The sequence below is a fragment of the Myotis davidii genome, unplaced genomic scaffold (assembly GCF_000327345.1).
Source record: "Myotis davidii unplaced genomic scaffold, ASM32734v1 scaffold217, whole genome shotgun sequence".
Lineage (NCBI taxonomy): Eukaryota > Metazoa > Chordata > Mammalia > Chiroptera > Vespertilionidae > Myotis > Myotis davidii.
The window spans coordinates 2109652-2131835 of NW_006290034.1; the positions used below are offsets into that span (position 1 = coordinate 2109652).

General features: G+C 46.2%; 1 protein-coding gene across 2 annotated transcripts; it reads left to right on the forward strand.

Moving 5' to 3' along the window:
* The first annotated feature begins 1682 nt into the window (after positions 1-1682).
* VCAM1 (vascular cell adhesion molecule 1) lies at positions 1683-19915 on the forward strand. Of its 2 annotated transcripts, XR_001513713.1 has the most exons (10): positions 1683-2082; positions 2614-2889; positions 5084-5404; positions 6481-6747; positions 8726-9001; positions 10846-11166; positions 11999-12265; positions 15110-15376; positions 16310-16575; positions 18993-19074. XR_001513713.1 is itself a non-coding variant. In XM_006762931.2 (9 exons), exons 1-9 carry the CDS (start codon positions 2031-2033, stop codon positions 19151-19153), a joined length of 2208 nt encoding a protein of 735 aa, XP_006762994.1. In that variant the 5' UTR covers positions 1683-2030; the 3' UTR covers positions 19154-19915. The 2 variants fall into 2 exon arrangements, 1 of the variants encoding a protein (XP_006762994.1); XM_006762931.2 differs by lacking the exon at positions 16310-16575 and having other exon boundaries at positions 18993-19915.
* Positions 19916-22184: the final 2269 nt, after the last annotated feature.

Here is a 22184-nt window from a genome sequence, read left to right on the forward strand (position 1 = left end):
ATTCCACAAACTTTAGGGAGTGCCTTCTTCCAGGCTGGATGCTGAGATGAAGAAATGAAACCACCTGAGTTCGGAAAGACAGATGTGTTGACATGCATGAGTGTAGAGAGGCCACAGGAGGGAGTGCAAGCCATGCAACCTGGGAGAAGCAGGTAGAACTTCAAGGGGCATCCAACACAAAGCTCTAATGAGGAACTTTATCAAGGATTTTGCTGAAGCTGCTATGAACTAATTCAATAGATTAGACATTTCTCCAATGTTCCAAACCTGGAATCACATCCAAATTTAGAAGTGAAGTTATTTACCAGGACTTGGTCCTTGTGATCCCACTGGGTTCCTACGGGCCACCTGTCTTTGCATCTCTGAGAAATGCATTCAAAGTCCCCTTTAGGTCTCTCCTGAAGTTGAACAATCAGCACAGATGGTTCTGATCATCTCCCCACATCATGAAGGACCTCTGGTTTCCTGGTTACCAGCCAACTCTGCCTGAGGCCACTTTTCTGACCCCGAGATTCATGGAAGGTGGAGTCATACTTACAGGTCACCCCAGCCCCACAGCAGCTTCTCTCCTTTTTCTCTCCCTGTCCTTCCGAGGTGCCTCCTCAGAAGCCAAAGGAGGTCTGGAAGCCTCTGCAGCTACGGGGAGAGAGACAGATGCAGCGTCCACACCCCAGTGGCGGCCTTTGTCACACAACACAGTGCTGCTTATTGTACGCATCCCTGTGAGTCCGTGAGCTTCGGGATTTTCTCATAGAATCCAACATGTTCCTCGTGCAATATGTACATGGTATTGCCAGCTTTGTAAGTTTCTTTTCCAAATTTTAATTTATTATTGCACTGTGTGTGTGTGTGTGTGTGTGTGTGTGTATCTGCTAACTGCAAAACCATGCATTAGCTATGGGGAACGCAGAGGTAGAGATGACGATGAACAAGAACTGGCCCCAGCCTTAAAAGGAACTGATGGTCCAATGGGGAAGACAGATCTGCATGTGTATAGCACGAGGAAGTGGCTGTTCCGGTTTCTTTCTGATGGACAAGCATTTTGCAAAGATGAGCTATGTGAACGTAAGGCTGGAACAGGCATTTCACACAGCTTTCAACACGTCACTGCATTGGTGGGGGTGGAGAGGGAGGAGGAAGAGCATAAAAATGGTTATCACTGCCTCCCATATGACAAAAACCAATTATTTGTCATGTTTTAGCTGCGTTTGTGCTAAAACTTCACAGTCCCCGAGACCCGCCACTTCAGGTGAATGCCACACATTCGCACTTGAGTCTGCAAAAGATTCCCAGTTACCCAACAACGGGACCAAAGGGCCCGTCACTTTTCTGAAATAAGAGAGAAAAAAATATTTATCTTGTTTTGGTAGCATTCCTTTATTTTCATTCAAGAACACCATTTCAGAAAGCTGATGTCTGTGGTAAAAAAACAACCACCCCAAACCAAAAAACAACCCCCCTATTTCTATAAATTAAAAAAAAAACACCAAGAAGTTGTGCTGTCTCCTTTTAAAAAAATGCACTCATCAAAAAGACAGAACTTTTTCTTGTAAGAGGAACTTTAGAATCACAAATATCTCTTCTTCATGGAGAAAAATCAGTTCACAGGACGGGTGGCGCTTTAGCTGCTCCCAAAACCCGAGTGCCTTTTCCTAGTCCGTCCCCCAACCCGCTCCAGGTGGCCTTTGGCGGGAGCCTCGGGAGAAGCCTGACTGTGCAGCGGGCAGGGTCCTCTCTGGGGCAGAGGGAGCGGTTTCAGCAACGGCCGCTGAAGGGGTTAACCTGGCCTTGGCCGGCTGTCAGGGAAACTTTTTTTTCTGGCTCTGCTCCGGGTTTCCCCTTGAAGGGATTTCCCTCCGCCTCTGCGACAAGACCCTTTATAAAGAGCAGCCTTTCTATTTCACTCCCACTGCGCCCACTGCTGCGGGAGCTGACCGTGCTTCCCAGGCACGTTCACTGGGCAGAGGCAGGTCTGGGAGCCACCGCTTTCCCCTCAGGCAGCAGCAGCAGCAGCGTAACACGCCTGGAAGATGGAGGGGATCTCTGGGGCCTTGGCTCTATTTTGGATGGTGTTTGCTGTGTGTAAGTTCTGCTCCCGACCCGTTGGGAATGCTCGGGTTCCGATTTAGCTCTGACTGTGGCTTCGGCCAGTTTTGCTGGGGGAGTGGGGCAAGGCACTGGGACTCTTAACGGGGCGGGAACAGACGGAACCTGGCTTCCGACGTGCTGTGAGCACTGCTATGGAGCCTTATGTGCCAAGTCGGAGCTGCGGATGGATGTTGCTTTGGATGCTTTTCCCCCAGTGTCAAGCGAGTCTGTGGATCTGCCCCTGGCAAGGGCTATCTCTTTGGTTTCCTGAGCTTGATAATGAGATCAAGCTTAGCAAACAACAACTCAAGGCTGACAGATGGGCGTCAGGGTCAGAGTCCCTGAATGGAGATCATTCCGACACCTTCCTTGGCAGCGACTCCCATGCCTTTGGGGGGCCGTGCAGGGGGGCGGGGGGAGCAGAGTGGCAGCGCAGCCAGAGCACACTGGGCATCGTGCTGGGACAGAGGCGAGGGGGACGCTAGACGAACCCCGGGTGAGTTTGCCTTCCTTTCGCCTTCCCAGCTCAAGCCTTTAAGATCGAGATCTCGCCTGGCTCCCCCGTCATGGCTCAGATCGGTGCCTCGGTTTCGCTGACGTGCAGGGCCATGGGCTGCGAGGCCCCGGCTTTCTCCTGGAGAACCCAGATCGACAGCCCGCTGAACGGGAAGGTGCGGAGCGCCAGCTCCACGTCCACGCTCACCATGGACCCCGTGAGCTTCGAGAACGAGCACTCTTACCTGTGCACCGCCACGTGCGGGGTCAGGAAGGCCGAGAGGAGCATCGATGTGCAAGTCTACTGTGAGTACCTGAGTGTCCTATTGTCTCTCAAGTTTGTGTTAAATGAAGTTTCTAAGGGGGGTAGTTTGAAAAGAAAAACATTGTCCATGTCTAGATTCTTGGCCAGAGGACTAGATTCTTGCACCCAGGGAGTGAGAGATGGCTAAGTTTAGCAGGAGCCTGGGCACCCAATCCTTGGCTTCCACTTCCCCCTCTGCACAGACCTGGTAGCCGGGAAGACTTCACTGCTCTGGGCTTTGCTGCTCTGAGCCATGGAGTGAAGCTCTCTAACGTTCTTATTTCACAAAACTTCCTCTTGGATTAGATCCTTCCATGTTTACTTGGCCATGCGTCTACATGATTCATGAATTGCATCCTTCGGGGTTTGCCCATTTCTTTAGTCTTATGCAATGGGGTGCTCAGCGTGGGTGTGAGGGGGAGATGTGATTTAGTCACAGGCCACTGTACAAAAGCTCCCGCCGGGACATAAGAAGAATATCTGCATCCAGGTTGCTCACTGGATCTTGGTGTGGGTCAGTTTGAGTTCGTCCTTGCTGCTTTTGGTGCCATGAATCCTGGATGCTCAACTGCTCAAGCCCAAGGGCATTTGCATAATGAATTAGATTTGCCTGGTGAATGTGAATGGATGCCCCTCGCTTAGCATTCCACTGGAATCCATCCCCGGCTGCTCTCAGTTGGGCAAGTACAGTCAGCAGGGGGAGTGCACAACTAGGCTGAAATCAATCACTGGCCTCGGTGACTGAGGGCCCCTCTTTCACAAACAAAAACCACCAACCGGCAGAGCTTTCCAGCGCTTCACGGAGGCCCACCTCCTTTGCCTGCTTTATGATTATAGTGCTTCCCTTCTGGTGTCGCGGAGCTCAGCTCTGCCCAGAAACCCGAGCCGATTCCTCCCGGCCCATGTGCTGCTAATTCTTCCCAGGACACTGCCTGGCGGGCTGCTTGCCATTGTGCGGGCCGTGCAGGCATCCTCGCTGTGTGTGCAGCTTCCTGAGCCCCAGAAGGGCCCCTTCTGTAAATAGAGGGAAAGTAGCAAAGGCTTGGATTACCAGCAGCGAACTGTGTGGGCGACAGGCACAGTCCTTCCAGAATCGGAGGGACAGGGATTGTGGGTGGGAAAATGAAAAGGACTCCGTTTCTTTCACATCCGAGACTTCCAGCCCCTTTGCCTTTGTTCATCGTCCTAAATCGCCGACGATTTAAAGAAGAGAAGGGAAGACCTTCTGGCCCCCGTTATCTTGCCTGGAGTTTTTCTTCTGTGTGTCTGTCTCGCATTATGTCGCACACACTCGGTTGTGAGAGTCTTAGGGCTGAGACCTTTGGGTTACTATCACAGAGCCTCGCATCCAGCCAAGCCCTTGTCAGCATCCTGAAGGTCTGAAAAGGAAGCCAAGGCCGAGGCTGAGTCCAGCAGTGCGTGCCCCGGGCCGGGAGAGGCACCCTACAGGACTGGGTGGGCACCGAGTTAGGCACTGCGGGAGGCAGCCCTGCCTTCCAGACTTTACCCATTGCACAGGCGTCCCTTCCTGGCGGATCAGTTCCTGCCAGAGGTGCCCTTCTCAGAAGCCAATCATTTAACGTGACTCTCTCCCCTTCTTAGCACATCTCGCCCAACCGATATTCTCTGCAATGGCATGTTGAGCCTCTGGTTCCTTACCTGTAAAAGGGGAATATATCTGCCCCAGCTAAAATAAGAGAATGTGATATAACGAAATATAAACCTGCGGAGACAATGCAGAATAATAGAAATCCTGTGCTTAAATCCCAGACTTCGCATTGACTAGCGGGTGACTTGGGGCCAATTATGCAAATGCACCAGTCTGTGTTTTCACATCTGTGAAGTGTGGTCTCCATCTCTTAGGGTTATTGTGAGGACAGAATAAAATCACTTACGTTAAATGAATGGCGCTGCGATAGGCACATGTAAGTCCTTAATAAACATTCATTTCTTCTCCCTTCTTTTTACTCAATAACATGCACACCTCAGACATACAGGATCAGAGCTGAAGAATTGGCTAAAAGGTGATTGACTCTGATTCGTGAGCTCATCCGAATTGTGAAAGGCGACTTAAACAGAGAATCAAGACTGTCCTAACGGAAACTTTAGATTCGGTTTGCAGTGCATTAAGCCCCTATGGGACCTGCCACACACGAGCGCGGAGCCCACTCACGAGTGTTCATTTGATCTTTGCAGCTTTCCCCAAGGATCCGGAGATTCACCTACCTGGTCTCCTGCAGGTGGGACAGCCGGTCACAGTCACGTGCCTGGCCCCTGACGTTTACCCGTTCGACAGGCTGGAGATTGATTTGCTGAAGGACAACCGTCTCCTAAAAAACCAAGAATTTCTGGAGCCGATGGAGGGCAAGTCCCTTAAAAACATGAGCTTGGAGGTGACCTTCACTCCGACCAGAGAGGATATGGGAAAGGCTCTCGTGTGCCGAGCCACGTTGCACATCACTGGAGTTGATGCAAAGCTCCGGGAAAGAGAGACCACGAAAGAGATGCAGGTCTATGGTAAGGGCTGTGGTACTGGTCAGCCCTGGTGGGAGTTTGGTCTTGGCTGGATACGGCAGTCTGCTTAGTGGCTGAAGTCAGGCAGAAACTTGTTTTAGTCCATTTTCATTCACGGAGAACATAATATTTGTCAACAGTGCGTTTCAATGAAAAGAGTGCTGGATGTGGGTTAATAAGACTTATGAACTTGAGTCACTTAATTTTTCTATTTCCCTGCATGCCTCCTACTGTGGCTGGTCCTGACACAATTGGTTTGTACCCTTTTCAGTTGGGGGAGAACATAATATTTGTCAACAGTGCGTTTCAATGAAAAGAGTGCTGGATGTGGGTTAATAAGACTTATGAACTTGAGTCACTTAATTTTTCTATTTCCAGCCTATTGAAGGGAAGTAATAATACCATACACTGGGCAGTAGGAAATGGGCTCAAATGGTATAATTTTTTATCCTGTTTGTAAATTCTTACACTGTGCCCTGAAATACCAAGATACAGAGATCTTACAAGGTGAGCACTGATTCTGTGGGTACATGTGTGTTGGGTGGGGGCATGGAGAGGAACTCTCGTTGCCCCCACACTCCCAGAGGCTGAGGGGTTCTGAGGCTGCCTCAAGGTCCCAGGGTTTTGTAGGAGTGGCTCTGCTGCACTCCATTCTAGACTTAAACACTGTGTTCTGCTCTGGATACCACCCTGAAAAGGACTATTGCCCACCAGAGCATACTTGAAAGAGAACGAGAGGGGAAGACTTCTATCAAAATTCTGAATAGTCAAGATAGGGGATATTTTTGCTAGACAATGCAGGACTTGGAAAAGAGAGCTACAATTAAGTATTTGAACCACATTAAGGATATTTCTTAATTTCTGAGTATCTATAGCCAATTGAAAACACCAACCATAAAAAAAATTAGCCCAATCAAACTAGTCAGAAACTGGATGGACGAATTTTTTGATACTAGTCTGACACAGTAAGTTTGTCAAAGTTGTGGGCGCACAGATATACGACCTGTTGAAAAAATACATCATTCCTATTGGTCGAGGCAGGGCTCAGCAGTTGCTAACATCGTGCCCTGTCTTTTCAGTCTCCCCCAAGGACACCACTGTCTCTGTGAGCCCCTCTACCAGGCTGCAGGAGGGCGGCTCCGTGACAATGACCTGTGCCAGCAAAGGCCTGCCAGCTCCGCAGATTCTCTGGAGCAGGAAGTTAGATAACGGGAACCTACAGCCCCTTTCTGGAAATGCAACTCTCACTTTAATTGCCATGAGGATGGAGGATTCTGGAATTTACGTGTGCACCGGAGTGAACCTGGCTGGAGAAGATAGAAAAGAGGTGGAATTACTTGTTCAAGGTAAGTGAGAATGTGCAAAAGGAAGAGGAAGAGGCTGCCACTGGGCTGAGCCACGGCGAGGCAGTTTCGATGGCCGATTGCTCCCTCAGATCTTACCGATGCCCCATCTCGTTGTCGCATGCTCCAGCTCAGGTATATATTCATCTTCCTCACACCTGCAAGAGTGCAGTGCCTGCCACATGGAGGTGCTCCACAGTGCCAGGATGAATACTTAGTAAAGGTGGGCAGCTCACATTTTTTATGTGAAAACATGAGGCTAAACTTGGTTAAAAAAGTAGAATTCAACTTCGCTGTCAGTAGATGCACTCAGGTGGGTGTTCGCCTGGCATTCTCAGGAGAACAGGAAAGGCATCCCTGACAAAAGCATGGACGGCTGGTCCTCTGTCCTGGAAGACTCTACCCCATCGTAAGCTGCATCCCACTTCAGTGAGAGGGAGACACAGCTGGGTGAGGAAGGGTTGTTCTGCATCACAGGATATAGACAGCCTAAGTGGTAAAGAAGGAACTGAACTTTCAAAGGACCTCTCAGTGACTTCACAGGTACTCCCACAGGAGCCACAGACTCACGTGGGAACAGAGTGGCCACTGTAAAAAAAAAAAAAAGAAGTGATCTGAGACGTGTCCACAGGCAGGAAGTGGCTCTGTTGTCAAGTTCCCCTTTCCCACACCAGAGGGTCAGGAACCTGGAAATCCTGGGCCTTGCTCTGAACGAGCTGTCGCTTTCAGGACCTCAGAGCCCATCCGTCTACTCAGGTAATGTGAGGAAACCTTCCTGGGAAGCTACTACAATGTCACAACCAGACCAGCCACACTGAAAGAATCCGCTTCCCCTGGCACAGAAGAGAACCGGCGCAGGGTGGTGGACTTGGGGTGTTCTGTGTTGAGGTCTCTTTCTTCCATGCCCAGCCCGCGAGTCACAAGGACCACGTGAGTGGTTTCCCGTGGAGGCTCACCTGTCACTCTCAGAGTGGACCCGCACTTCCTGCTCCTTCAGGGGAACGAAGTTGAGATTTTGAATTCCTTTCCTCCCCAGACAGCAGGGTGTGTGCCCAGTGGGGATGACATTGGCAGCCCAAGGGCTTTCCTGGATGCTGGAGACTTGGCAGAGTTTGCCCTCCCATCCTAGTTTCCAGTCCCCGTGTTTTTATTTTGCATCAAAGTTTAGAGGTGGCTCCTGTGCCACTTTAATGCTTGGCCCGTGACTTTGCTTTCAGTGTGACTTTCAATGCGTAACTTCACACCATTGGGACAGACGCTCCGGGCACTGGTCCACTGTGGGCCCTATCTCGCAGGAAGACGTGTTTTTGTGGCTTTGTGGCTTTCTTCGTGCTTTTCTTAGGTCTTGTTTTATCTCCACACGAGGGTGACTGGATTGAGTTGTTCAAGCAGCTGAAAAGACCCACCTGGCTTCAAGTCTTAATTTTTGTCTGTTGCAAGTTGTATAAAGTTATTTAGCAGTTCTGAGCCTAAGTTTCCTCAAGGAAGAAAAGGTAGAGGAGGAGGAGAAACAGGAGGAGGAAAAGGAGGAGGAGGAGGATTAACGCAACAGTTTATGAGGTCGTAGGATTAAGTGAGACCATATACATAAAGTGGTTTACACAATGCTGAATGCGTTGGAATCTCTTAAATGACTTGAGTGCTGTCTGCTATCACAGGGATTTGATGCCCTGCATTTGAGCAGACACTGAATTATTGCTATGACATATGCCCCCCTCTCTACTGAGAAATTTTTATCCATGTTCATTCTGTTCAATGACTGAGTCGGTGGACTGCTGTGGGTTCATCTTACTAGGTGTGGTCTCATCCCGATGGTCCCCAGTTGGAAAGAAGTAACCATTTCTTGGCGCAGATGTTAGCTTAAAGGAATTCAGGAAACAAAAACAAACAAAACAGAAAACACACGACAAAGACCACATATGGAATGTGGTGAAAGAAGGAAATCCGCTCACCTTCCTTGTGTCTTGTCCTTTTCCACCAGAAAAACCGTTCACAGTTGAGATCGGCCCTGGGCCCCAGGTTGCTGCTCAGCTGGGCGGCACAGTCGTGCTGACATGCGGTGCCACGGACTGCGAGGCCCCGTCCTTCTCCTGGAGAACCCAGACAGACAGCCCTCTGAGCGGGCAGGTGCGGAGCGACGGGCCCAGGTCCACGCTGACGCTGAGCCCTGTGGGTTTTGAGAACGAACATTTGTACCTGTGCACCGTGACCTGCGGGCGCAAGAAACTGGAGAAGGGAATCAAGGTGGACCTCTACTGTGAGTACTCGTTACAGCGCTTTCCTGTTTTGTTCTCAGTTCTTTCGGTAGAAACGTAATATGAGTCCGTGATGTGCAACGAGATCCGTGTGTTTAGGAAGGGAAGTTAGCATTGCGAATGGTTCCTGACTCTCAGGACCAGAATTTCCGATGCAACTTAGTTGGCCTAAATCTTAAGCACACATTACATACAGGCACAGCATCCGCAGTCCTGTGCCTTGTCGGAGTCGGGCACGGGCACACACCACGTGCTCACTGCTTCCTGTCCCCTCTGTGTGAGCGTGGGGGGTGTTGGAGGTGAGAGTGAGCAGGCCGTGGGCTCAGTGCCCGTTGGAATAACTGCGGAGGCATGACGGCCACTCAGCATTAGAGCAGGTAAGCCAAGCCTACTGTTTTGAAGACGCATTTGGAAAGCTGATGGGGCAGGATGGGGAAATGAGGCAGCGGGGAGCAGGGGGAAGCCAGGAACGCAGGCAGGGAGTGTGGGTGGGCAGAGGGACGGCCAGGGGCAGTAGGTCAGGGGCCAGTGACCCAACTACATACACACCCTATTCTTTTTCTTACTGTGCTTGTCACCTGTATAAGAGCCCTTACAACCCCAGATGTCCACGGATTCAACATTGCTGGAGCTCCTCCGTTTTTAACCAATGAGGGACAACATATGCAAAGTGACCAACCTTTGTGATTGCTTTGGGTGGGTTACTCTGCCTTGTCTAATTCAGCAGAATTCAAGGGGCCGTATTGTAGAGATTTCCACCAGAAAACCTGCCCAGACTGTGTCCCCCTCAGGATTCGAAAGGAGTTAGAGTCTATTTGTAAAGGGATTGGAGTCTCTCAAAAGGAGGGTGAATTTGATTGTGTTATATTACCCAGCGCCCAGGATCCGCTGACGTAGGCTCGTTTCCAGCAGATATGAGAACCACGGCGGAGCCTCCCTGCAAATGGAAGCAGTTGAGGATGTATCACTTTAACAGCATTTTACTTAAGGGAGAGAAAAATGTTAGCATTGCTCTAGCTCTTGGCAACTATTTTACTCTTGTGTTCATTGATTTGCATAAGATTTCATATAAATATTATGTAGAACCGGAATCTCTTACAGTTGTTTTTTTCTTAACTACAAGTATTGTCTGAGAAAGATGTACAACTTGCTGCCTACACGTGGCCATTGGAAATTCAGATGTCTAAACTGAGATCTGTGCGGGGCGGGGGGCTGGGGGGACCACGGGAGCAGGGCTTTGTTGATGCCTAGAGCCCATGCGGCTCCTGCCACCCGGTTTGAACTCTGAGCTCCGGGAAATGTGAGTCTGGTCTCAGCTCAGAACTTCCCAGATACGCTGCCAGTGACTACCTCTTAGCCACTATCAGACTTGTCCATTTTCCTAGCTTTAAAATAAGTGCTCTGTAGCTTTTCCTAGCTGTAAGTAAGTTAAATAACACCCACTTTATCAGGCAGTTTTGAAGATGGAGATTTGGTAAGGGACTAGCACATAGTCAATATTCAATACATCTTGGCAAACACGTACAACATGTAGTTAGTTACTAAATAAGATGGGGAAACTCAGGTCTTTGGGAGAGTCCATCCATGGCTCTCAGCAGCGCTGCATGCAGAAGAGGAAAATAAGTACATTTATTACGGGATTGCTTCTTTTACTACTTTTTGTTCCCAGCGTCATATATATTTAGTATCACAAACATTTCTACTTAATGTCATTATTGCACAGTGGTGGTCATTCTCTCCCAAGGGCTTTAAAGCTGTCATTGGAGACCTTTGGATTTAATAGCGTTTAGTTCTGGCTTTCCGTTCAAAGCCACACACGAGCATCATCTTTGCTTGGTGTTTACAGCGTTCCCCAGAGACCCCGAGATTGAGATGAGCGGCGTGTTGGTGAGCGGCAGCCGGGTCACCGTGAGCTGCAAGGTGCCGGAGGTGTACCCACTGGAGCGGCTGGAGATCCAGCTCCTGAAGGGGGGCCGTGTGGTGAAGAATAAAAACTTTCTGATGGGTGCGGACAAGAAATCCCTAGAGACCGGGAGTCTGGACGTGACCTTCGTCCCCACCACCGAAGACACTGGCGAAGCGCTTGTCTGTCTGGCTCAGTTACACATGGACGAGCTGGACGTGGAGCCCACACAGCGGCAGAGCTCACACACGCTCCACGTTAACAGTAAGTGTGGCGCACCCACGATTCCACAGGGGTTTCTTCGTCTCTTTTGCCAGGCAATAGTCAGTGGACACGAGGTTAAGAGTTAAAACCTCCGTGAAAAAGACAAAGACTGTAAAGAAATGTCCAAATAATGATTATTTTAAAAAAAACAAAACCAACACAGAAGACAGTAACTGCCTATTGGCCTGTGACTCAATGAGACGGCAGCTTTGGAAGGGCAGTCAGGGTGTGTCGTCTGCTCAGTGTGGCCTGAGATGAACTCGCTCACGCGGTCCGTTGGCAGGTCAGTTGGCAGGTCAGTGGGGCCTTCCTGGGATGCCTGGGCCTCCCTTTCTCCATGTGCGCCCTCACCCGCAAGGAAGACAGCCTAGGTTTAGCCACCAGAGCGAGGTGTTGTGAGAGGGAGATGAGGCCTGGGCTGGGGTCCTACATGTGACTTCCTCCGTGTTATATGGGTCACAGGGAGCCACAGGGCAGCATGAGTTCAACGGGTAGAAACAGGCTCTACCTTTTCACGGGAGAGTCCAATAATTTGTAGTCATGTTTAACATTCCATAAATGTCGACATACACTGTCATGGGTCATCCCCTCTGGGGTAGCAAGAGTTCCTACAGAATCTGTTTCCATTAGGAAACACCTAGGATGTGTCCATTTTCTTCTGTCTATGCTTCTGCATCTGCTAGGATAAAGGGACGGAAACCCCCTTTGGTGAAGTCTTCAAGGTTTATGAACTGCTCTAAGCCACTGCTTGCATAGGTTTTGCAACATTATTAAAGCTCTTTGGAACTCAGGGCCTAAGGGATCAAGCTAACAAGTGTCCCGCCCTTTTCAGTTGCCCCCAGGAACACAAGCATCCAGGTCAGCCCCTCCTCCATCCTGGAGGAAGGCAGTTCTGTGACGATGACCTGCTCCAGCGATGGCCTCCCAGCGCCCAGGTTCCGGTGGAGCAGGCAGCTTAAGAATGGGCAGCTGCAGTTTCTTTCTGAGAATACAACGCTCACCTTAACTTCTACAAGAAGGGAAGATGCTGGTATTTATGTATGTGAAGGGAGAAATCTGGCTGGGATAAGCAAAGATGAAGTTGAATTAATTATCCAAGGTGAGCAGAGTGTGATTAATGAGTTATTGCTAGTATTATTTTGGTTGTGTTAGTGGTTTTGAACAAAGTCCTCTTTAAAATTTTTATTTTTAAATTACACTTGATGCACAATATTATATTAGTTTCAAGTGTATAACCCCGTGATTAGATATTTATGTAACTTACAAAGTGATCACACCAATAAATCTAGTATCCATCTGACACCGTATGTAGTTATTATAATATTATTGACGATATTCCCTGTGCTGTACTTTACATCCCATGACTATTCTGTAACTACCAATTTGTACATCTAAATCCCTTCACCATTTTCAACCAGTCCCCAAACACCCTCCCATCTAGCAACTGCCAAAATATTCTCTGATCTATGAGCCTGTTTCTGTTCTGTGTTAGTTTATTATTATTATTATTATTTAGATTCCACATATAAGTGAAATCATCTGGCATTTGTCTTTCTCTGTCTGATTTCTTTCGCTCAGCACAATTCCCTGTATGTCCATCCATGTTGTTGAAGATGATAAGATTTCAATCTTTTTTATGGCTCAGTCATAGTCCATTGTATATACCCACCACTTCTTTATCCATTCGTCTGTTGGTAGACACTTAGGTTGCTTCCATATCTTGGCTGTTGCAAATAATGCTGCAATAAACATGGATGTATATGTTTTTTTCATGTAGTGTTTGGGGTTTCTTCGGATAAAAACCCAGAAGTGAAATTCTGGGCCCTTCTTTGTCTCTTGTTATAGCCTTTATCTTAAACTCTATTTTGTCTGGTATAAATGTTGCTACTCCAGCTTTTTGGGTTTTTTTATTTGTTTGTTTTCATTTTCATTAAATATCTTTTTCCATGCCTTTATTTTCAGTATGTATGTGTCTTTTGATTTGAGGGGAGTCTCTTGTAGCAGCATATGTAAGTGTATTGCTGTTATCCATTCAGCTACCATATGTCTTTTGATTAGAGCATTGAACCCATTGCATTTCAAGTAATTATTGATAGGCATTTATTATTCATATTTTTTATCTTATATATTCTTCTTCTTCTTAAAGAAGACCCTTTAACATTTCTTTTAATACTGGTTTGGTAGATATGAACTCCTTTAGCTTTTTTTGTTTGTTTGGAAAGTTCTTTATCTGTCTTTTAATTCTAAAGGATAGTTTTGCTTGGTAGAGTAAACTTGATTGTAGGGCCTTGCTTTTTCATCACTCTGAATATTTTATGCTAATCCCTTCTGGCCTGCAAAGTTTCTATTGAGAAATCAACTTACAACCTTATGGGACCTCCCTTGTAGGTAACTAACTGCTAAGAAAAAAAAAAGAGTATATGGGGCTTCTGGGACAACTTCAAGCATATGAATGTTTACATTAGAGGGGTGCCAGAAAAAGAAGAGAGCAAGAAATAGAAAATTTATTTGAAAAAAAAGAAATGCTGGAAGCTTCCCTAACCCAGTTAAGAAAATAGACATGAAAGTCTAAGAAGCACAGAGACTCCCAAACAAGATGAACCCAAAGTCCTCTTTGAAAACAAAATTTCTACTAAACAAATGTATTGAGGGTTTTGAAGAGCTCACGATGTTTCCTATGCAAGGAAAATGCCTGGAATAGTACTTTCTCATGAACCATGCCAAGTCTGCTATCCTAAAACTCTTTTAAACCTCAAGTGGACTGCCAGGTCCAGGAACCATGCCAGGAATCCCAGTTACACTTATGAGGCAATGATTATGGTGTAGAAATAAGAATAAGAAGACATATGTAGGTATTTGAAAATTACTTATGATTAAAGCCACCATAACTGGCTGAATTGGACTCTCAGTGGTAATCTCACAAGGTGCCTGCTAGTATTTGCTTAGAAGCCTAAAGGGCACGTAAATCTTTGGTAAACGCTGAGATTAAGAATAGCAGTGACCACATCCTTTCGTTCAGTTTGATGGCATGGAAACGCCAGAATGGATTAACCTATCAGATCCAGAGCCTCTCTCCAGGATGGAGATCCAAGACTGAGAACAAAACAGTTCCTAGTTGACAAGTTTAAGCTATAGGTAATTTTAGGCAAAACCATAAAGTGATCAATTTGGAGTTTTTCTCCATACTTTCCCTTTTGGGGTTCAAGGCCCTTTTCTTCACTGGGGCTCTCAGACTCCTTGGTATTATTTCCACTAAGGTATTAGTGACTTTCTTGTTACCTCATCTCAATAGTAATTTGCATTTTTAGAGAAGAACTTTGGAAGGGCAATGCACAACCTTAAAGAAAGCCCTTAGGATGGATGTCATGGTACTATCACTTGGGTTGAGGACAGAATCTCAAATCGAGTCAGAAAAACAGATAAACTTATGAAATGGTACTAGAGGACCTCCTCCCATGAGTTATGTCATCATAGAGATGTGGGATGTCAGGTACCTAGCCCAGTGCCTGGCACTTAGAAAATGGTAGTTGTGATTGTTAAGGATGGGAAGAAAGCCATCTCTGCACAGCTGAATTTCTTGATCTGAGAGGATCCAGCCCATAAAAGCCTTTGTCTTTCAAGGAAGGACAAGCCTTTTTGGTTACACGGCAATGCAACCAAAAAAGGGCTCTTTTCACATTGGAATTCTATAGCTATTTATACAACACCTATCTTTTGGCTAGGCTGGGTAAAGGATTAAGGGACAGGCGAGAAGCATAAGAAATGTCTTCTCTTGTTAAAAACATGACCTTTTACAACCAACCAGTCAATGCTTTACATCTTTACTCACCCCTCTAAACATGCACATATAGCTCCTTGACAGGTATTGATGCTATTATGAACTTAGTGCAGAAGTGGTTTATATTTCACCCAGTCAGAGTTGCCTCTCAAATTCTCTTTACAGTCGCTCCAAAAGACATGCAACTTACAGCTTCTCCTTCTGAGAGCGTCAAGGAAGGAGACACTGTCATTATCTCCTGTACATGCGGAAATGTTCCCAAAACCTGGATAATCCTGAAGAAGAAAGCTGAGTCAGGGGACACCGTGCTCAAGTCCATAGAAGGCGCATATACCATCCACAAGGCCCAGTTAGAGGATGCGGGAGTGTACGAATGTGAATCTAAAAATGATCGTGGCTTGCAGTCCAGAAGTATCACCCTTGATGTGAAAGGTTAGAGTTTGGGTCTTATTTTTCAGAAATGTTAATGATAGGTCTGAATTTCGGTGGATGGTACAGACTTTCTAGGATGAGATGAATGAGTTGGCTCAAATGGAGCTCCATGTTGACAGTGTGCATTTCTTAATGCTTCCGAAGATAATAATGCACAGCTGCTCCACCTATGGAGTCAGGCCAGGAAGTTGACATGAATCCTTGGTGAGTGCAGAGTTCCCATCTGCTTTTCTCAAGGTTCACAACTTGGCACTGCTCTCTGAGGTCTTGTGTCTCCTAAGTGTTTCAACGTATTTTCTAAACCCTGGGGGTTCCAAGAAAATTGGAACTGACATGGCAGGAAGAGGAGGGTTCCAGCCAGATCTGATTCCTTCCTAACAGAAGAGAACTTGATTCTCTGAAAACTGCCCATTTTCTGGATCAGTCCTTCTCAGGATAATAATCATAATAATCAGGAGTGGCCATCTTGATGCAGAACCACTTTTATGAATATCTATAGAATTACCTCCTTAAACATCCCAGCCCCTTGTCCATTCTATTTTATTCTGATGGAGGGGGGTGAGGAGCGGGCAATGGTGTCAGCAGAGAAGCTTCAGGGGCTATTTAATCTTTTAAACCCTCAATGACCACTCAACAGGAAGACTTGTTGGTCTCACTGGTGGGAGCAGAATAGGCCAGCCTTTGCTCATCCATCTCCCTCTCCTTTGTGTGCCACTGAGCTCCCAGCTGTGGACTGGTAGCCCTACTTGGAGTGAATGGGATTGCAAACAAAGGCAACTCTCCTAAGAGCCGGGGCACTTGGCCATCAGAGTTAGCAACTACTTGTCAATGGAAAGGGAATGTGAAACTAGGTCAGATAACAGGTAAACTTTTACTCATCTGGCCCAAACTCTCAAGATTTCAGGCCTTACGTTCTGTTTTCTGTCTCCACAGTACCTCCTCGAAACACGACAATATCAATACACCCATCTAGAAATGTTAAAGAAGGGGAAAATGTCCCAATTACATGTAAAACCTTTAGTCATCCGTCTGCAGTGATTGCCCTGAAAGAGTTGGTCTGGTCAATGAAGTGACCATGTGTTCAAAGAATGGAACATTTACCCTGTACCGGGTCACTGAGGATGACACGGGGGTGTATGTGATCAGAGCTTCCAATGAGGTTGGGGATGAGTCTGAACGGACTGAGATCTCAGTTATGAGTAGGTTGACATGCATGCATTCCTCTTTCCTTCAACCCTCCATGCCTGAGGCCACCTTCAATTAAGCCTAGCCCCAGGGAATCATCAACTCCTAACACTTTTGTAATTTGGTTAACAATACTCTTTAAAGACAAATCACAGCTTCTCTACTTTCTAAAACTATTTCTGTCTTATCTAATTGTTCTACAAAATTAGTAATTTAGGTATTCGTCATGTTCACTTAATGATGACAGCATGTTGGGCACTCAGGAATTCAGGCCCCAGGCTAAATATGGTTTAAAATAGTGACACATCAATGGAGACAGAATCTGATATTTTTCCTGGGTATTTTGAACTACTTTCCCCTGTATTTATCCGAGGTTTAAAATGAACTTTGTTTTGTTTTGGCTTGAATGTATTCCAGTGATAGAATAGTTGGGAGCCCTTAGGACTTCCAGTGTTTATACAGCTAAAAGGAAACTGTGTTGGAGCGTTGCTCTGGGAAGCAACTCAGCAGCAAATCTGTGTTTTACTGCAGATGCCTGAGGGGGAAAACTGAAGGCAAAAGCTAATGTTTATTAAATTTAAGAGGAAACAATAGGAGCAGAAATACCACTGCCCACCATGCCATTGGCATTGATGCCTAACCACGATGATGATAATGACTTCCCATTAAAACCTGACCCTTCCACTTAGACTAGTTAGATCTGCTCTAGCAAGGGGAAGGAGGAAAGAGGCGATTATTATTATGCTTAGGGTGAAGGGTAAAAACCTTAACAATTTGAAAAACTGACTTCTCAGCCTGACTCTCTCAATTCTTTTCTACTTGGGTGGCCTCCAGTGATCAGAATCCTCTAGTGCAGTGATGGCAAACCTTTTGAGCTCGGCGTGTCAGCATTTTGAAAAATCCTAACTTAACTCTGGTGCCGTGTCACATATAGAAATTTTTTGATATTTGCAACCATAGTAAAACAAAGACATATTTTTGATATTTATTTTATATATTCAAATGCCATTTAACAAAGAAAAATCAACCAAAAAAATGAGTTCGCGTGTCTCCTCTGACACGCGTGTTATAGGTTCGCCATCACTGCTCTAGTCAGATCACTCATTCTTCTGGGACTAGACATACACATGCCACCTGAAGACACAGAACCCCTGTGCGGTCACATGGAGCAGTGCAAATGGGGGTCCAGGTGGCGGTGTCTCCAGCCAGGGCCTGCTGTCTGCTGCAGAGGCTCTTGTAAGGCTAAGATACTAAATAGGCTTGCGGCTGTCAGATCATTTTAGTAGATTAGAGAGAGGACTAATTTTAGTTTTTGTATGCTATTACCTTCTGTACCCAACTTGCAACTCCATGACAAAATGACAGGATACAGAGAGGAAAATGTATTACTACTAAAAAATATGTAGCCCTGGCCAGGTGGCTCAGTTGGTTGGAGTGTCATTCCGTACACCAAAAAGGGTTGCAGATTCGATTGGGGTGCATATGGGAGACAACCAATTGATGTTTCTCTCTTCATCTCCCTTTCTTTCTGTCTGTCTCTCCCTTCCTTCCTCTCTCTAAGATCAATATATATTGGCTGCCAACTACTCCAAGCAGTGAGCCTGGTACTCCAAGCAGTGATGGACCAAAAAAACAAAATAAGTAACTTACAATCTGCAGGAGGAGACCAAATTTAATAGATAGTCATACAAAAAAATGTTTAATTACAAGGTGTGATAAGAGCCAGAAAGGGGAAGTATAATGGGTTATGAAAGCATATTAGGGCTCCTGATTTAGGTTGGGGGAGCTGTAGGTCAGAAATTGACTCTTTGAGGAAGTGACATTTATGCTCAAATATAATACTATCCCCAAACTTCAGTTTATCAAGAGATGATATAAATGGTGAAGAGGAAGACCATGTATATTAAGATGCCCTACTTGAGACATAGTTTTCCATATATCTCTGTACAGGCCATTGGCAAGGACTCTGTAGATTCCTGTCTTACATATGGTGTGTGACTATGATCACACTCCAGATGTTACACGGATTTCCTTGCACAACTAAGTCGTTAGTCACGTCAGTTCGTGGTGACCAGAGTCCTAATTCTTTGGTACATATTTACATTTCCCAAAGCAAACACGCCTCTCCAAGGCTTGCTCTCGCATGTGAGCCCTAAGAAGTGGTGCCCCGCCTTCCCTTCTACAAGTGAGCCTGCCCCTGTTTGCCTCCACGTTTGTGGGAGCCGACAGCTATCACTGACCCGCCATGGCCATGGCCACTGTTCGTGTGACTCAGGGGAATATGCATGTGGGTCCCTAAGGGCCCTTCTCCCTGCTTTGCTTCTCTTCTCTTTAGAGAACGTGTTGTACGTGCTGTGAACATATGGAAATGTGAGTTAAACAATCTCTTTGTGCACTGGACATTAACCGCTCCCATTTCGTTATTTTCCAGGAAGAGAAGGTAACAAGGACTACTTCTCTCCCGGGCTCCTCGTGCTGTACTGTGCGTCCTCCTTAATCATCCCCGCCATCGGGATGATCGTTTACTTTGCGCGAAAGGCCAACATGAAGGGGTCCTACAGTCTCGTAGAAGCACAGAAATCGAAAGTGTAGCCGGCCTTGGAAATGCTCGGCCACAGAGACTATTTATCAGCCTGGAGCCTTCATTCCATTCCACGGGGAAAGCAACAGGCTGAGTCCTGACTTCCGGACACGGTGGACTCTCAGAGGGTGATGGCTGCCCAAGCTTCTGGCTGTGACCTGAAGCCCAGGGCAAACTTCCTGCCTGAAACACAGGCAGAGGCACGGAGGTGTGCGGCCTGGAACAGTCCCTTGATGTGTATATACAGTGCCAGGACCTGTACATATGTCACATAAAATTATGACCTAGCAAGACTGCTTGGAATAGCAGCACCTGCAAGGGAGAGCTCTAAAATAATTCAACAGTGTTGCCTGGACTGGTTGGTCTAACTTAATGCATCTTAGGAAAATTTAACATTAACATGGACTGGCAGCTGTCCTATGTCATCTTTTTATACTTTTCCCCCCTCCCTATAACAAAGTTGGATTCCTATCAAGTTCACGGACAACAACGTCATGTTTGTAAAAACACCAGGGTTTTATGTTTTACAGGCAAATGGTGAACCAAGAGGGCGCAGGGTTGACTTTCAGGTACTAAAACTTCGACCTCTGGTGTAATGGTTGACTGGGTTTCTCTGGACGGTACTGACATGGTACGGTGATGTTTGATGTTGTTTGTTTGTCCTCCTCTTGTGCAACGTTCCCAAGGTGACCTAACAATGCAACTTCTTTTGATCTTCTTTTGTAAATGTTTAGTCTTTTTGTATAGTAAAGTGATCATTTCTGGACTTGTAAGAGTTGTGTGTTTATTACCAACTGCCTCCTTAAGTCACATGGTAGCTCTTCTTGAAATCCCAAGTTCCAAGGATGAGGAATTCAAACCCACGGGAAAAATAAGTAACACTCAACATATGGGCCTCACACTGCTTTTATCAGCAGCACCAGGGGAACCCGAAAAAAATTCAGATTTCTTGGTGCCATCTTAACCCACTAAATTGGAACATCTGGTTTTGTGTCCTTGGAATCTGCGATTTAAAAAATTTAAAATACAGCATACATGAAGGCATGAATCCCGAAACATGCATATACTGAAGGGCAACAATGAGTGCACACCATGCACATACCCTCAGACCTACAGGTAGAACATGAGTGTCCTTCAGAGCCTCATAGATGCACTCCTCCCTGCGACTCTCTCACTGAGCAGTGATCAATACCTTGAATTCTATATTAGCCATTCCCTGGCGTTCTTTGGAGATTTTATACCTGAAGAGCTAGCCCTAAGTAAAACATTATATAATTTTGCCAGAATTTGAATTTTATATAGATATAATCAAACGGTAAATTTGCCCATGACTTTATTCTTTCACTCAAAATTATGCATTTGCATAATTTATCCATGTTGCTCTATACCAGTATAGCTACAGGTCATTCACCTTTTGCTAGTTGTTAGTATTGATGACTCTATATTATACCACAATATTATACGATTTTGCCACAATTTATTCATCCATTTTACTGTTGATGGATGTTTGTGCTGTTTCCAGTTATTTTCTGTTATGAGCAAAGCTTCTATAAACATTATTTTACACGGTCCTGGCTAACAGTGACAGGAAAAACCAACCATGTACAAAAGACTACATACTACATGATCTCATTTACACATAGTTCAAAGCATGCAACAATAATGCATGGTGATAAAGTCAGGATACTAGGTACTTCCTGAGTGACAGTGACCGGAAAGGAGCACACTGGAGGTGGGGGGAGGGTTTGAGAGGCTGGGTGAAAAAGGTGTACCATTTTCCTTTTTCCAATTTGAATGCAATGCAGTTACAGTCAGAAGACTTCTTTTCTAGTGTGTGAACCATGGCAAGGATGTCTTCCAACCGCAGCCAGGTAAAAATAGCACCCTACCTGAGCTTGACACTTGGAATTCTCAAAGGCCTATAAATATTCAGGGCTCCATGGCCCAGCCCCCGGGGGGCGGCGGCAGCTCTGGCTTGCTGAGCATTTGAATGTTGGCTCAGATAATAAAAAGGAGAGGAAAGTATTTGAATCACCTTTCACCACTAAGCCACCTCTGGGATTTCCAAATAAGGCTTTGGTGGAGGGAAGGTGAAACGGGGAGCCTGCACCCCATCACTCCACACTCTTGGAGGCTGGGCGTCAGGGAGGACCTGGCCGTAACTGTGGCTGAAAATGCCTCACCAAAGTGAAAGGGGAGTTCAATCTCCAGGTGCGGTCACAATGTCACCAGCTACCTGGCCTCATCCCCATGTCTCAGGCAAATGTCGACTTTATGCATCAAGAATCGTTTGGTCACTCCCTTCCAATCTTGCCTGGTTTCCTTCTGTGGGGATCTGATAATACTTAAGCAGATTGGGAAGGATTTAAAGAAATCCCGGGAAGGAGACAAACTGCCATATGGCTCTTTGTAAATTATTGAATCTGAGCAACTGGGTTCATTAGTTCATTTGCCTCAGACATTTCAGCCGAGTGGCTCTGGGAGTTTATGTCTCTGACATAATAAAATGATTCTATGATAGGCCTCTTCCAGGCTCACCCTTGCTAACCCATCCCAGTCCGGCCCTTGTTTCCGCCACGCAAAGGGAACATGGACTTTGCAGGATTTGCCCAAATAACTAGAGTCCTACTTTACCAAACTCCCCAGAAAGAGTAAAGAGACTTTAGGAGCTTTTACTCTTTACCAGGAAGAGAAAGGAGAAACATGACTAATACCAGACATGCTAGAGGGCTTTCTTTTCCCTGTTTCCTTGTGAAGAAATACTACGTTCTCAGGACCTTGGACTAGTGACGGTGCAGGCTGCTTTCTCATCGATAAAGGAGGTGAGGGCAACACTAATGGAGAGGTGTGTTCCAGGGACGGGGCGGGATCCCCCCAGAGAAGAGTTCACATTCCAGTGACAACAATAAACCATAAACTGAAAACCACTAGTTCCTGACTAATCCTGGTGAATGGAGGAAGACTTCCCAACAGCACAGAATGGGGAGCTTGACGTGGATCTTGTTAAGATTCAACAGCTTTTTTAAAAAAAATATATTTTTT